This window comes from Cucurbita pepo, chromosome 16 (genome assembly GCF_057944985.1).
Source record: "Cucurbita pepo subsp. pepo isolate OVF chromosome 16, ASM5794498v1, whole genome shotgun sequence".
Classification (NCBI taxonomy): Eukaryota; Viridiplantae; Streptophyta; class Magnoliopsida; order Cucurbitales; family Cucurbitaceae; genus Cucurbita; species Cucurbita pepo.
Window position 1 is genome coordinate 13984602 of NC_141813.1, and position 14752 is coordinate 13999353.

The 14752-nt window shown below is 37.5% G+C and overlaps 2 protein-coding genes and 1 pseudogene across 6 annotated transcripts; 2 read left to right on the forward strand and 1 right to left on the reverse strand.

Moving 5' to 3' along the window:
* Positions 1 to 149: 149 nt before the first annotated feature.
* On the reverse strand, positions 150 to 5770 carry LOC111777894 (zinc transporter ZTP29). 4 transcript variants are annotated; one of them, XM_023657625.2, is made up of 12 exons: positions 5467 to 5740; positions 4497 to 4555; positions 3803 to 3895; positions 3611 to 3700; positions 3434 to 3512; positions 3277 to 3332; positions 2932 to 2988; positions 2610 to 2650; positions 1951 to 2018; positions 1594 to 1650; positions 1384 to 1501; positions 150 to 413 (listed from the first exon to the last, which is right to left on the reverse strand). In XM_023657625.2, exons 1-12 carry the CDS (start codon positions 5528 to 5530, stop codon positions 368 to 370), a joined length of 828 nt encoding a protein of 275 aa, XP_023513393.2. In that variant the 5' UTR covers positions 5531 to 5740; the 3' UTR covers positions 150 to 367. The 4 variants fall into 4 exon arrangements, 3 of the variants coding, with proteins under 3 accessions (XP_023513393.2, XP_023513394.1, XP_086974791.1); XM_023657626.2 differs by having other exon boundaries at positions 3803 to 3882; positions 5467 to 5719; XM_087118665.1 differs by lacking the exons at positions 4497 to 4555; positions 5467 to 5740 and adding an exon at positions 4111 to 4199.
* A 223-nt stretch (positions 5771 to 5993) lies between these two features.
* Positions 5994 to 7733, forward strand: LOC111777895 (zinc finger A20 and AN1 domain-containing stress-associated protein 8-like; annotated as a pseudogene). The gene is made up of 2 exons (XR_015412171.1): positions 5994 to 6099; positions 7065 to 7733. The product of XR_015412171.1 is annotated as a zinc finger A20 and AN1 domain-containing stress-associated protein 8-like (transcript).
* Positions 7734 to 10530: 2797 nt separating this feature from the next.
* On the forward strand, positions 10531 to 13515 carry PLT2 (Integrase-type DNA-binding superfamily protein). The gene is made up of 10 exons (XM_087118631.1): positions 10531 to 10654; positions 10749 to 10948; positions 11063 to 11468; positions 11543 to 11625; positions 11751 to 11759; positions 11850 to 11938; positions 12042 to 12115; positions 12194 to 12244; positions 12341 to 12417; positions 12522 to 13515. Exons 2-10 carry the CDS (start codon positions 10795 to 10797, stop codon positions 13427 to 13429), a joined length of 1851 nt encoding a protein of 616 aa, XP_086974757.1. The 5' UTR covers positions 10531 to 10654; positions 10749 to 10794; the 3' UTR covers positions 13430 to 13515.
* The last annotated feature ends 1237 nt before the right edge of the window (positions 13516 to 14752 follow it).

Genomic DNA, 14752 nt, shown 5'->3' on the forward strand with positions numbered 1-14752 from the left:
AGCCCACAGGCCCTCTCAGCTAAAAACTTGGACGGTCCTAAGGAAGAAATTTTTAACAAGTTGTTCTCTTCATAAGGTCACATATCAGAAAGTAAGAGAGAATGATGGGGCCATCCAAATAAAGCATAGATACGAGAATGAACACAGAATTGAGATCAACAAGTAAACCAATTACATTCATTTTTCACTCTGATAAGGTGAAGAGTTCAACTTTTTACACGGAATTGGCATTTTTATGGAAGGGGGCTGTGTGCTTGTTGAGGCAAATGACAAGTAACACAGAAATGGTAACCCTTTATTCCCCATGTTCATTTTTTTCCAGAAAATTTACAACACAGAAATGGCAAGGAACAGAAGAGACAGGTAACTACAAGCTCAAATCCTCCGGCAGGCTGATTTCCAGAAAATAAAGACTGCAAAACCAGTGAGATTGTGACATTAGATACATTATAAATCAAGTAGAAAGAACAAAGCAGCATATTGTTGAAAGAGCCAAATGCGCGTCCAACCAACTGTTTTTCTTTCATTTTCTTTTTTATCCCTTAACAAATGAACAAGATTCAAGATTTAGCAAGTGAAAGCTCGTAACTACTTCAAGTATGCTTTTCACAAAATTATTCGACATCAGGCAATAACCTGGGTGAATTACCCTTGTTCAAAGAATCTTTCGTTTTTTACTACTCTGGCTTCCATTTTCCTCCTTCCCTGGAGGCAGGGTGCTCAAGAGTGAAAGTGGAATTGAAGCAATAATCATTAGCATTCCATAAAAACTCAAGCTCACCGCTAGCAAATATTATTCTCTTTGGGCCTTCCCTTCCGAGCTTCTCCTCAAGATTTTTAAAACACATCTGTTGGGGGAGAGATTTCCACATCCTTATAAAGAATACTTCGTTCCCCTCTCCAACCGATGAGAGATCTCACAATCCACCCCTCTTGGAAGCTCAGCGTCCTCGCTGGCACATCGCCCATTATCTAGCTCTGATACCATTTATAACGGTCCAAGCCCACCACTAGTAGATATTATCCTCTTTGAGCTTTCTCTCAAAGTTTTTAAAACGCGTTTGCTAGGAGAGGTTTCCACATACTTATAAGGAATGTTTCGTTCTCCTCTCCAACTAATGTGAGATGTCACACATTGAAACAGAATCCATGGTAGAAAGCAATAGGGGGAATTTAAAAAGTTAATTCACTTTCACCTCAGCAAGGATCATAAGGTTAAGTTGTTTTCATCAGTTCAAATTTTAATGGATACCAGAGCAGATTGTCATTAACATAACTACATAGAAGGCTGTGAATTTTAATGGAAAAATTTGTTTAAAATGCAGGAAAAGAAAAGGAGTAATGCATCAAGATGGTCGGCTACTTCTTCCCATGTTTTCTTACCTTGCAGACATACAAGCCATTCCTAAGAAGACGACCTTCACAGCTTGCTTCTGTCCAGCATAATCAAATGCCAAAGGCAGCATTTCATGCAGAGTTAGGAACGCCATTATTCCGCCAACTGAAAGCATGAAATAAATAGAATAAAACAATGTCCAAAAGATTAAAAATGTCTTCCTTCAATTTCTATTCAAGTACTCTGTTTTGCCATACCAGATCCTAGTAGACCTTCCAGAATTTCAGGACTCAAGCTGCTTGGAAATAAGTAGGCTGCAGAAAAAATGCAGTTAAATACTGAACATTCCATGTGTCCCCTTCAAGGCATTGGTTATACAAGTCCCAATTTAAACACCATATAACAAATCTGCCAGTATTATCAATGCATTTGGTCGAAATAGATCATACTTTAAGCCAGTAAATGATATCACTATCTAAACTTGATGTTCACACATCACTGACGGCACTTACTCTTACATTATAATAATGCTGCGTAACACTTTGGAAATCCAGCTTACATTTTCAGCGAAAGAACATCTAGATTCAGCGTCTCTTTAGTGCAGTTGGACTTACCTACAATTACAACACCGAGGGGCTCAGCAAAACCAGAGAGAGTAGCCAACTTGAATGCCTGCCATTTGCTGAGCATAAAAAACAACAAGAAATTAACCATATTCAACCCTGTAAATTGGACAAGGTAAAGATGTGAAAAACATGCAAGTCTAAGCCCACAAATAGCAGATATTGTCCTATTTAGGCTTTCCTTTTCGGGTTTTCCTTCAAGGTTTTTAAAACGCGTCTGTTAGGGAGGGGTTTCCACACCTTTATAAGGCATCATTCTCCTCTCCAACCGATGTGGGATCTCACAATCCACCCCTCTTGGAGGCTCAACGTCCTGACTGACACATCGCTCAGTGTTTAAAACCTTGAGGGGAAGTCCAGAAGGGAAAGCCCAAAAAGGACAATATTTGCTAGTAGTGGGCTTGGAAGACTTGAGAGGTAATGACAACGGCTTGAACTAACAATATTTGGGGTAAAAATTTCGTAGGTGACCAACAACAAAACTTGAACCCATCATCTAAATGTTTCTAAAACTTACAATTTGATTGAGGGAAATTCATTGGAAATTGAGTCAGTCGACAACACATTTCATATGAGAGGAAATGATTAACGAAAGCATGAAAATTTTGAGTTACCCCAATTCATAACATAAACTCAAATTATTCACTAACCTCTGTGTAGCAAAATAAACAGGAAGCGCAACAGCTATACCCTGCATAATATTACAAGAGTCAAGACCTAACATAGATAATTTCCATGTGGCATTTCCCTAAATTTTTATCCCACCAGCGTCAATCAAAGCCCAGATAAACTGATGGATAGAATCATACCAACGAGAGGCACTACTAAATATTTATTCAAATACTATCTGGTTGCACCCAGCATCAGGTTATTAAGTCCAGGTAATCCAATGAAGAAAAATGCTAAAAATGATATGGACACCTATTTCCAGAGAAAAGCATAATGTAGGCTATGTAACAAGAAAATAAATACCTCTGGTATGTTGTGCAAGGCAATGGCTAAGGCTAAGTTTAGACCAACACGAAGGCCCTACATAAAATTAAAAAGAAATTGATTGGTGTCAGCAATTATAAGCAATAGGGCTCAGAAAAACCAAAATTTTAACTATCACCAATGAAAATATTGAATTCAATAGGGCTCGTTCATGTCATATGCTTCTAATATAAATGAATAAGCAACATTCCAACATGAAGGCATTTACAGTTTTGTTAAGCAGAAAATAAATACCTTTTATGAAGTTTATTATTTGAGTTCTTTAAACTGAGATCAAACTACATTATCCCATTTCAATTTAAGAAGGGTTATGCTGAGGTGTACCTTAATTGATCCAAGAAAAACAGCCATTCCTTCTGGAAAATTATGTAAACTTATTCCTGCATTTCATTAGACTAAATTAATGTTCTTACTTCTTGGACAAATTGTTAGAGAATATAAACTTGTACCATTTATACATGACAGTTGTATATGTATATACCTATTGCTGTTATTATGCCACTGAACAGAACCTGACGGCGATGCTTTTTCATAATGTCCTTCCCCCCTTCATCCTCGTCCTATTATCCAACATAGAGTCAAACTCTAGAGAAATTAATATTACTCTTTCTAAGAATGCTTTACCGAGCAGAAAGTGAGTTTAAAGAATAATTACAACCTTCTTACGTTTGCTATCTGAACCAGGAGCAAGTGTGGGTTCTGGGATAAAATGAGCAACAAATGCAAAGAAGATAACACCTGCAAAAAACTGCAGTACGGATAAAAAGACACTTCATGAATGTACAAGTACTGAAATCATTCAATAAAGACTCATGACATGTATCAGATGAAATGCTGAATAATTACTTACCCAAAGATTTCCTTTTAAGAATCCAATTGAGTTAATCGCATTATGAGCTAAATCCAGGAACGAAATGCTCAACATTAAACCTGCAGCAAAGCCCTGCATTTCAGACTCGGTGATTTAGACTAATCCATAGAGTGGAACTGACTTTAACATATAAGTTAATGCCCACATGGTAACAAAATGATGTATTTAACAACACTCCAAAATTCATGCTAAATTACTACAGGTTGGATTCAATCTCAGAAAATATTCCATTCCTTCGAAGATGGGGAAAAGGAACAGGAGAGAAGAAGAAAAGGCACAGTTTCCACCTTCGTTAAAGGTAAGGCAGTGCCCCTTTCTTCATCTTCTTCTTCTTCTTCTTCTTCTTCTTCTTCCTTTTTCTAATCTAATTTTACACTTTCTTTCTTTCCTTTCCTCTCTTTTTTTATTTTAAAATTTTCTAAAGAGATTGAGGAAGAATCCACATGGTCCCACATAGGCACACCGAGCTGTAAGGAATGATATAATCATATAGTAACGATAAGGTAAGGGTGAAATTTGTATTCAATTTTCATGGACAACGAAGTAAAAATAACAGATAAGAAAACGTTTAGCCTTTCATCACCACCAATGATCAATATTCTAGGATTGATTTATGCTAAAAAGCTATCCCCCATCCCCAAAAGAATCAAAAAAGGAAACCTCCAAGCATCACCTGTAAAAGACCGAGCATCTTCAAATTTGGGGCTCCGCTAAGAATCACAAAAAGTGCACCTGTTCCAAATGTTATGAATAGAAATGAGTCTGATGCTTTAAAATGCTGATGGACCAGAAGTGATATGAAGGTGTCAAGGCTCGATATGGACACTATGCCACTAAAATTGTAAATAATTAAGTTCCAAGCCCCGTACAGAGAGAGAGGAAAGAGACCATGCTGGTTCTTCTTTGTCAAAATTAAGCATGGATAATGGAAAGTTGGGAAGTAACAATTGTGTACAACAGGACTCATAAAACTAATTTCACACAATGAAACAAAAGAAGTTGTGGAAAATAGAAATTACAAGTTAATCATACGAGACCAATGAATGAATTCAACAAGGCCGTGAGAATATGACTTTGAAGTGCTCTTCTCTACAAGAATTGGCACTGTAGCCGGTGAACAAAAACGGGGGTAACTGGGTTTTCAGCAATGAAGAAAATGGTACAAGATCTGTTCTATAGGGTTATGCACCTGTGTCCTTGAGTTCTAAGAACTCAGAACTAGAAAACGATCATCTATATAAGAACAGCAGTAAATTTTCCCAGGATTCTCAAAAGCCGACTTCAAAACCTCATAACCAGATAGATATATTCTAACCATATAACATTCACGATTTCGAGACTGTAAAGACTAGATAAAGAACAATCAATCACAACTAATTTGCCAAACATCTGTTTACTTCTTGACATATCGAATCCAAGAAACGTTTCATATTAAATTTGGTCTCAAGGCCCAATTGACAAATACTTCAAAGTGTAACCAAAGATAACCAAGAATGAAGAACAAACGAAAATAAAAAAAGAAACAAGAAAGGAAGAAAAGAAAACCCAGCCAAGTATCCAGTGAGGTCCGCTAAGAATCCATGAGATAATTCTGAATTGAAACCAGAGCCACAGAGCATATAACGAGAATAAACTTGACTAACCTAGAGAAGTACTGAATCCCCCCACAAGCGAAAGTGCAAGAGCTAACAACACCTGAGAAGCCATGGAGGTCTTCTAGAGTTGTATCCCGGATTCAAAGGCGTTGGTGAGAAGAGTATGGAACCCCCAAAATGACTCGAGGGCTTTGAAAACCTTCCAAATTCAGAGAAATTGGCGACAGAAAGCTAACAATCGAGAGAGAAATGTTGAAGAGATATTACGCGCGCAACTGAAGCAGATGACTGAATTCTGCAAGCGGCGAGGAACTGGCCGCCGCTACAGAAGCACTATATAATAGGACTAGAAAACTATTTTGTTGTCTTCTTTAGTTGCAAAATGGATTAGAGGAATTTGAGTGCGCGAGTGCGCGCGTGTGAGAATCTTCGCTGGCGAGAAGAAAAGATGTTTAGGAAAATCGTTCAAGAAAGTTCGCACTTTTTGTTTCAGTTTGGGTTTCGGTTACCTTGCTCTATCCAAATATTATCTGTGTAATTCCACCTCGACCCTGATTTTCTTTTGTCGTTTCATGTATATTATTATATACATTAGAAGCCGGGGTTGGTTATACTTCCCATGGGATTCTGAGTTCTTCGATCGAGATTAAAGATTCGTCTCTCGGATATATCCTTCGTCAGGTTAGGGCTTATGGTCTGTTCCTCCTGTTGCCTTCTTTGAATGCTCCTTTCGCTGGTGAAACTTTTGAACTGTGCTGTTCTGTTGTTATGTACAAACAGAGTGGGGTTATTTTTTTGAGTATTTTTGTTGGCTACTGATTGGTGTTTCGTGGTGTTGCCAAGCTGTGTATGCCATTGAAACGTATTCAAACTTCATATGATTCTATATGGTGATTGAATTACAAGTCTTGTATACAGTTGGGTTGCTAGAAATGTAGAGAACATGGCAGTGGTTATGAAATTAAGCTTCAAATTATTGGCGAACAGAGGTTTAAGAATTCTTCAACGAAGGATGGAAGAGGGGTATCTGAAGAGATTGGAACTTAGGCTTGCTGATTTCCATCTTCTTTTATCCTACTTACTCTGCTTAAAAGTTCAATGGCTGAAAGATGAATGTGGTAGAGTACTTTGTTGTTTCCAATCTCCAGACAGGACATTGGTCTAACTATCTCATTTCAAGCCTATCTAGCATTAGTTCATTTCAAGATGAAGCATGGCCGTAAAGAATTTTGTAAAGAATTTTTGATTACCAGCATAAACTTATCATATCAATGTCTTGTGGTATACTTTTGGAATAGTTGTGAGTTGGAGAGAACCAGAGTGATATGAGTAGAACTTGAGGACCAGAGTGATATAAATAGAAGTTTATAGACGTAAATGATAATTGGTATTTGGAGCCAATCTCTGAATATATTGCTTCCTACTTCCTTCAACTATAATTTCTTTCTATGCATCATCCATTCCAAACTGGGACATGAGAAAGATTCCTGAGTTTTGAATATTTACAGGGTACGAACGACAAGAAATACAATATGTTCACCAACCTTAAGCATTGTGCACCACTCTTTGCCTTTTTTGTTTAAAATTGCATCTTCTTTGCTTTTTGAGTATTTTTTTTTTTTTTTTTTTGAGTGATTTTAATGCAGTATACTCCAAAAGATGGATTCCCATCATGAGGCTGGATGCCAAGCTCATCCGGAGGGTCCTTTCCTGTGCATCAACAACTGTGGCTTCTTCGGTAGTGCAGCCACTAAGAACATGTGCTCCAAGTGTCATAAACACGTGATGCTGAAACAAGATCAGGCTAAGCTTGCTGCTTCATCTATTGAAAATTTTGTCAATGGATCGTCTAGTAGCTTTAAGGAAGTGCTTGAAAGTGTTAGCAATGATGCCATTTCTGTGGAACCAAAGACTAGTCAATCACATACGATGCCAGCAATGGGATCTGTGGAAGGTGAGAAACCAAAAAATGAGGGTCCAAAACGTTGCAACTCTTGCAACAAGCGTGTTGGTTTAACCGGGTTCAATTGTCGGTGTGGTAATGTATTTTGTACACTTCATCGTTAATCTGACAAACAAGACTGCCCCTTTGATTACCACATGGCTGCTCAAAATGCCGTATCGAAAGCCAACCCTGTTGTCAAAGCCCAGAAGCTCGATAAGATCTAGATTTCTCAGTACAAGTATGCGTCCTAAATTGATATTCATATCCAGCTGTGAGATGGCTTCTGATTTGATGCAAATCTATGTATTCTCGCATTATGTTCATATATATGTTGATGAGATTACAGTTACAATATATCTGAGCTGTGTTCTGGTCTTGCATCAAATTGAGAATCTTCTCCCTCCTTGTTCTCGGCTGGACTACCAATCGAAATAAGTTCAGCTGAATTTACTTTTGGAGACAAATAGAAAATAGAAGCTTCAAGCTGAAAACTTGATCTCTCATTAAGCATAGCCTGTTAATTTGCATTAAACTTCGAGCACGATTGTGAATGTCAGATAATGTTTTGTGGAAAGTATTTTTTGCAGCGCAAAAGAAAGATTCTGGTTTTGGTTTCCAAGTTGAAAGGAAGAAGGAAAAGAAGGTTTTGAGTTGTATTCAGAAAACATGAGGATCGCCAATGGGCTGAAACAATGAGGTGTGCACACACTTGGGTTAGTTGCAGGTTTGTTTTACAGCCCAAGAAATGGGTTTGATGAAGTGTTATATATATCTTCTTTGATGTTTGGTTTATTATATATGAATAAGCTTGAGATTTGAAGTGCACGTCCCAAGGAGACAAGATCAAATTATTTAGTTGTAGTATAAACATAATTGCATAGTTAAATTAGGAGTGGTCCTCCAGGTTTGTGAAGAATTGATGAACTGTGAAAGAATGCATAGCATAGCATATACCAAAATGTAGAAAAGAATGGAGAAGTGAAGAAGCATTGTATGTATATAAACATAATAATTATAGGAAGCAACGGGTTGGGTTGGGTTGAGTTTAGTTTAGTTTTGTTTTGTTTTGTGGGAATTGCATAGAACGAGACAATGCGATGCACATGCCCTTCCAAGATGCATGTCTCGTGGGAATTAACAATTTTGAACTCACCTTCCAATTCTGTCGACCTCATTTTTTCTTACCGCCTGTCATGCAACTTGCTCTCAACATCTTTAAATAATCAAATCTCATCACTTCTATTTCCTTCTTCATCAAATTACTCCATCATTCTATGTATAAATTTGTAAACTCAAACATGGTCCAAACACTACAATTTAATTACCATTTTGTCCACCGGTGGTCGAGAGCTGAATATAACTCGGGATTTGATGCAATTTTAGTTTCTTAATCCATCTCTATCGAAATAAATAAAAGTGACATGATGAACACATTGATGTTGTGATTAGAAATATAAATATGTTTGTAAATCAAATAATTTATGAGTAATTGATGCTGGTTTTTTATATGTATTTTTATGGGTACTATGAAGACTAATACTAAGATTGCTCTAATTAATGTGGCCATTATGAATGATCCCAAGAAACTTTTATTTTCTTTAGTATATCCCAAGAAATAATTAAACTTTGAAAATAAAAGTAAAATGAAGAGTATATGGAAATGTAATTGAGGTTTGAATGAAATAGTAATAGGTGTAGATGGACGAGAGTGAAAGAAGGCAGTAAAGCAAAGCGTTTGTGATGAAACCCTAACCCTAACCCTAACCCTAACCCTAACCCAAAATGTTGAATAGAATATGAATATGAATAGAAGAATTGGTTTGATGGGTTGTTTGGATTCGAGGCGACACGAGCACTTTCCCGGCGATTCCTCCCAGTAGGCATCGGGAAAGTGTCCCCCCAAATACTTTTTCCCTTTGATGTATGGGTTCTCGTGTGCCTGTTTCTCCATAAACGCCCTCTTCTCCTCTTCTTATTTACTCTTCCTATCCTTTTTTCCCCCTCCTCTAAACCCCTTTTCCCATACACAATCAATCAATCAAAACAAACAAACAAACAAACAAACAAACCCATTTACTTTCACACTTGCATTCTGAGTCAGTCAACGCAAACTTGCATTACTAACTAAGAACAAACAAATTCTCACCTTTTAACTCTTTCTTCCCTGACACTGGAGAGGTTTGTCAGGACCATACCTACCTACACATGGATTTCCTTTCCAATTCTTCTCTTTTTATTATATCCGGAAACGAGAAAAATAATAATAATAATAATAATAATGAACCCTTCCTTTTCTTTTTTAATATATATATATATATATATATATATATATATATATATATGTATGTATATAGAATGTGATTGTTCTTGGGGGGTCTTTGAGGGGTCCGAATACCGATTAGGTGGTCAACATATTTAAGCTTGGGGAGTCCCGCTGATTCTTTTTTGCTTTTATTAATTTCACTCAACCCCCCCTCTCCCTCCATTTTCATATTCCTCACACCCCATGCTCTAGTTTTCAACCACGGACTAACCCTTTCACCACCACATCAAACTTAATACGTCCCATGCAGGTGGGTTTCTTTCTTTCATCCTTCTAAACCGATAAAACCCTTTTTCAAGTGAACATGATATGATATGTGATATGAAGGAGAGAGAGAGATTGAAAGTTTACGTAATAGTATTTATCTCGAGAGAGAGAGAGAGAGAGAGAGAGAGAGAGAGAGAGAAAGATATGATTTTTGAGTGTGGCAATGCTGGGGTTTGAGGAGTCATAATTGAAGAGATCGAGGACGGGAGTTCCAATATTCCAAGTTGGTGAGAGAGAGAGAGAGGGAGAGAGAGAAAGATTGGATTTTTGCAGTTGGAGTTGAGGATTTGTCTGAGTGTGCAGACACAAGGATCTCAACTTCAACTAAAATAATGTAACCTTCTTCTTTATATATAATTATTTCAAATGCTTTGGAAAGGGTAACACCATACTACAACACCATTTTCTCTCTTCTTTTTCTCTCTTCTTTTTCTCTTCCTTTCTCTTCTTCTCTCTTCTTCTCTCTTCTTCTCTCTTCTTCTCTAAATAATAATAATAATAATAATAATAATAATAATAATAATAAATGCTTAATTAATTCATTCAGTTTTGTTTAAATTAAGTACTTTGTATCTCTCTCAAATTCTCTTTTTAGCCTCTTCCCCTTCCTCCCCACCTTTTCACTCTGTCTCCTCAATTACATGCTTCTCTTCCGAGCCCTTAACAAACAACCAAACCCTAATCTACACTCTTTTTAAAGGGTAACCCTAATCCCCTCTATATATTATCTCAACTCTCTTGCTTTTCTCTTCTCTCATATTACTTTGTTGCAATGGAATTTCCCCATTTTTTCAGGCTGAACAAGAAGAACAATAAGAAGAATAAGAAGTAGGAGACGAATATGGGATCCATGAACTCCAACAATTGGCTTTCCTTTCCACTTTCACCCACTAATCCCTCTTTGCCTCCACATCTTCAAACACCAACTCATGCCCATCACTTCTCTTTGGGAAATTTGGAGAATGACAATATGGATATCCCATTTCAAACCCACGGTAATCATTTTCATCCTATATTTCTTTTTCTTTTTTTTTTTTTTTTTTTTTTTTTTTTTTACTGCTTCATTTTTATCCTCTTTCAAATTCTCCATATGCGTATGCTTGTTGTAGAGTGGAATCTGATAAGTGGTCAAGGTGGAGGTGAAGTTCCGAAAGTAGCAGACTTTTTAGGCGTAAGCAAGGCAGAAAATGAGGCAGATCTCATTGGGTTTAATCAAATTCATGAAGCGAATGATACGGATTACTTGTTTCCAATCACAAGATTGGTTCCTCTTCAACAACACCCAACACCCGCGGCTGCTCCTATCAATATGGACTCTACTACTAACTACGACCCTCAAGATAACTCCAACAGCTTGCAGTCTTTGACACTTTCAATGGGCAGTGGGAAGCCCTCTACTTGTGAAACCAGCTCCACCCCTGACAATGCAAACAATAATACCACTCTCGATGTCACTCCTAGAAGAACTTTGGACACTTTTGGGCAAAGGACTTCAATTTATCGCGGAGTGACCAGGTATTGAATGGTTATGGGTGTGATGCTATGTTAAATTTGTGACTTAATCTGAGCCTTTGTACGGTAAATTGTAGGCATAGATGGACGGGAAGGTATGAAGCACATTTATGGGATAATAGTTGCAGGAGGGAAGGGCAGTCGAGGAAGGGTCGCCAAGGTGAAACCTTTTTTTAAATTAGACAAAAACAAAAAAAAAAAAAAAAAAAGTTATAAAGGCTGCACCTAACTTTGTTTGACTTTCTTACATGCTGATCTTTGTCTCTGCCATCATCTGTGGAGCAGTCTATTTGGGTGAGTGTTACTTTTGTTCCCATCACTGTCCCTGTCTATATATTTAATTTGTAATTGAGGATTAAATTATTTGTTTGAAATGATGGGCAGGTGGGTATGACAAAGAAGATAAAGCAGCTAGGGCTTATGATCTTGCTGCATTGAAGTATTGGGGAACATCCACCACCACCAACTTTCCTGTAATCTACCACTTTTCACACTAATTTTTAACATTCATGTTGTTATTATTATATAACATTTCCAAATTTCATGAACTATTTTTTTCTTTTCTTTTTTTTGCAGATTAGTAACTACGAGAAGGAAGTTGAGGAAATGAAGCACATGACAAGACAAGAATTTGTGGCTTCCATTAGAAGGTGGTTCTACTTCTACTTTTAGTTCTATCATTGTTTCCTCTTCAGATTTGTTCTAAGCATACGTATGTTTGATTTCAGGAAGAGTAGTGGGTTTTCAAGGGGCGCGTCAATGTATCGTGGAGTTACAAGGTTCAATATTTATTTTATTTTATTTTATTTTATTTTTCATCACAGGAACTCTATATAATTAAGTATATATATATATATGTGTGGGCGTTAAAATAGGCACCACCAGCATGGGAGATGGCAGGCTAGGATTGGCAGAGTGGCAGGAAACAAAGATCTTTATTTGGGAACCTTCAGTAAGTTAGTTAGTTAGTTAGTTGTTAACTTTATATCTTTGTTATGGTATAGTTTTGATGGATGGATGGATGGATGGATGGATGGATGTTGGTATGGGTTGTAGGCACGGAAGAGGAGGCAGCAGAGGCATACGACATAGCGGCCATAAAATTCAGGGGGCTTAATGCAGTCACCAACTTTGACATGAGCCGTTACGACGTGAAAAGCATACTAGAGAGCAACACGCTCCCAATAGGCGGCGGTGCTGCCAAACGTCTGAAAGAGGCACAAGCCATCGAGTCGTCTCGAAAGCGGGACGAAATGATTGCGCTTGGTTCCTCCTCCTCTTTCCAATATGGAAGCTCATCATCGTCTAGTAATTCCTCCAATCACAGGCTACAACAACAACCACAACAACCCTCTTACCCTCTACTCCAACAGCCTAATTTGAATATGGACCACCATCACCATCACCACCACCACCACCTTCAAACCCAGCCTTTCCTCTCTCTTCAAAACCACCACGACATTTCTCAATACACCAACGATCCCTCCTCCTTTCACCACTCTTCTACTTACATGCACACCCAACTCCAGCTTCACCACCACCAATCTGATAATGCCCCTTATCCTAACAACAACAACAACAACAACAACAACCATCAATTCTACGGCGGCGCTGGTGGTGGCTATCTTCATAACCATCCGGGTTTGCTCCATGGGATGATCAACATGGGCGGCGGTGGCGGCGGGGGAGGGTCTAATTTGGAGAGTAGTAACAACAACAATAATGCGTTGTCCAGTGCGAATCATTTTGAGAATCCTAATAATAATAGTAATGGAGGGTATCTTGGGAATGCATTTGGGATGGGTTCTACATCGGCCACCGCGAACAACGGCGCCCCAGCTGAAGAATACGCACTGGTTAAGGTTGACTATGATATGCCGCCTAATGCTGGTGGGTATGGTAGCTGGTCGGGGGATTCGGTGCAGGGTTCTAACCCTGGGGTTTTCTCCATGTGGAACGATTGATATATGATTATAATGAATTATTAATGCGGTGGAGGGGGGGAGGGTGTATTTTTTTTTTTTTTTTTTTTTTTTTTTTTCTTTGCTTCCTTTTTTGGGGTTATTGATTAAGAACTGGGATTCCATTTTCCAAATGTAAACTCTTAAAAGTATTTAAGAGTAACGGAATGTGTGTTTTTTTCCTTGAGAAGAACATAGACACAGCGGCAGCATCGGCGACGGTGACGGGAAGTAGCGGCGGAGAAGATAAAAGCATAAAAAAGTGGTTCTTAAATATTTGAAGATGTGTTTGTGTGTTTGTAATGACTGTATCCATGACCCTTATATTTAACCTGTTCTTATATTTAACCTGTTCTTATATTTAACCTGTTCTTATATTTAACCTGTTCTTATATTTAACCTGTTCTTGACGCCTATATCTCTCCATTTTATTCCAACTCCTTCGTCATTCGCCTAACAACAACCACAACAAGCTTCTATTCTGATGGCCCAAAACTTATGTGGGCTGGATACCTACATTCATTTAATCTCCTAATTAATTCCCACTAATATTCATTCATAAAAATATTACTTCCAAATTGGAAAAATAATTGGGTTAGTACAATGTAAATAATGGTTGAATTATTGAATTAAATGGGAATGAGTAAATAATGAAGAATTGGCGTCATCATAATAATTACAAATTGCAGAAAAAGAAAAAGGGTTTACAGTCATTATATTTGGGAAGTGCATCATTCCAGCAATTAATACACACTCGCATGTATTATGAATATATAAAGTCAAGCAAGTTGATGTGATGCAGGCAGCCATGATGGTGTACTCGTGTGACACCATACACCACAATATCCTATCATATCCTACCAAATTCAACCTATAAATTGGAATCATAATGCAATAAAATGATTAGTAAGTGTACCCGATATTTGAACTCGATACGGTCAAATATTTGGGGAGGTGGCCTTTGTGCTGCTTCCCACTTATAGCCCATTATCCACTCACTTTCTTTTTTCTTTCCTATAAGATATCATAAATTAATTTCCATACTTTTTTAAATAAATAAATAAATTCAAATATTTAAGTTAGACATTTATAAACATTTTAAGGCCTATTATATAGAAGGAAATAGAATTGAAAAACAGAGAAACAAAAAGGGACGATCTTTTTTAATGGTGAAATCATGGCCGACAAGTGCAACACCAAAGTGTATTTAGCTTTTACCTTTTAATTTCTCTATTTAGTTTTTCGCCCAAAAACCAAATGATGCTCCGACAGGAATACATTTTATGATTTTCCATAAACAATAATAAGTGGGGTTTTTCTGTCCCT

Bases quoted from the DNA above. Each gene is read 5' to 3' on its own strand.
- LOC111777894 (XM_023657625.2), bottom strand. From the start codon at position 5,530: ATGGCTTCTCAGGTGTTGTTAGCTCTTGCACTTTCGCTTGTGGGGGGA. The intron at 2,651-2,931 runs GTATTTATTTTC...AATATTATGCAG, and splicing joins CCTTGCACAACATACCAGAG to GGTATAGCTGTTGCGCTTCC. The intron at 1,502-1,593 runs GTATGGCAAAAC...TCATGCTTTCAG, and splicing joins GGAAGGTCTACTAGGATCTG to TTGGCGGAATAATGGCGTTC.
- PLT2 (XM_087118631.1), top strand. From the start codon at position 10,795: ATGGGATCCATGAACTCCAACAATTGGCTTTCCTTTCCACTTTCACCC. The intron at 10,949-11,062 runs GTAATCATTTTC...TGCTTGTTGTAG, and splicing joins TATCCCATTTCAAACCCACG to AGTGGAATCTGATAAGTGGT. The intron at 11,469-11,542 runs GTATTGAATGGT...GGTAAATTGTAG, and splicing joins ATTTATCGCGGAGTGACCAG to GCATAGATGGACGGGAAGGT.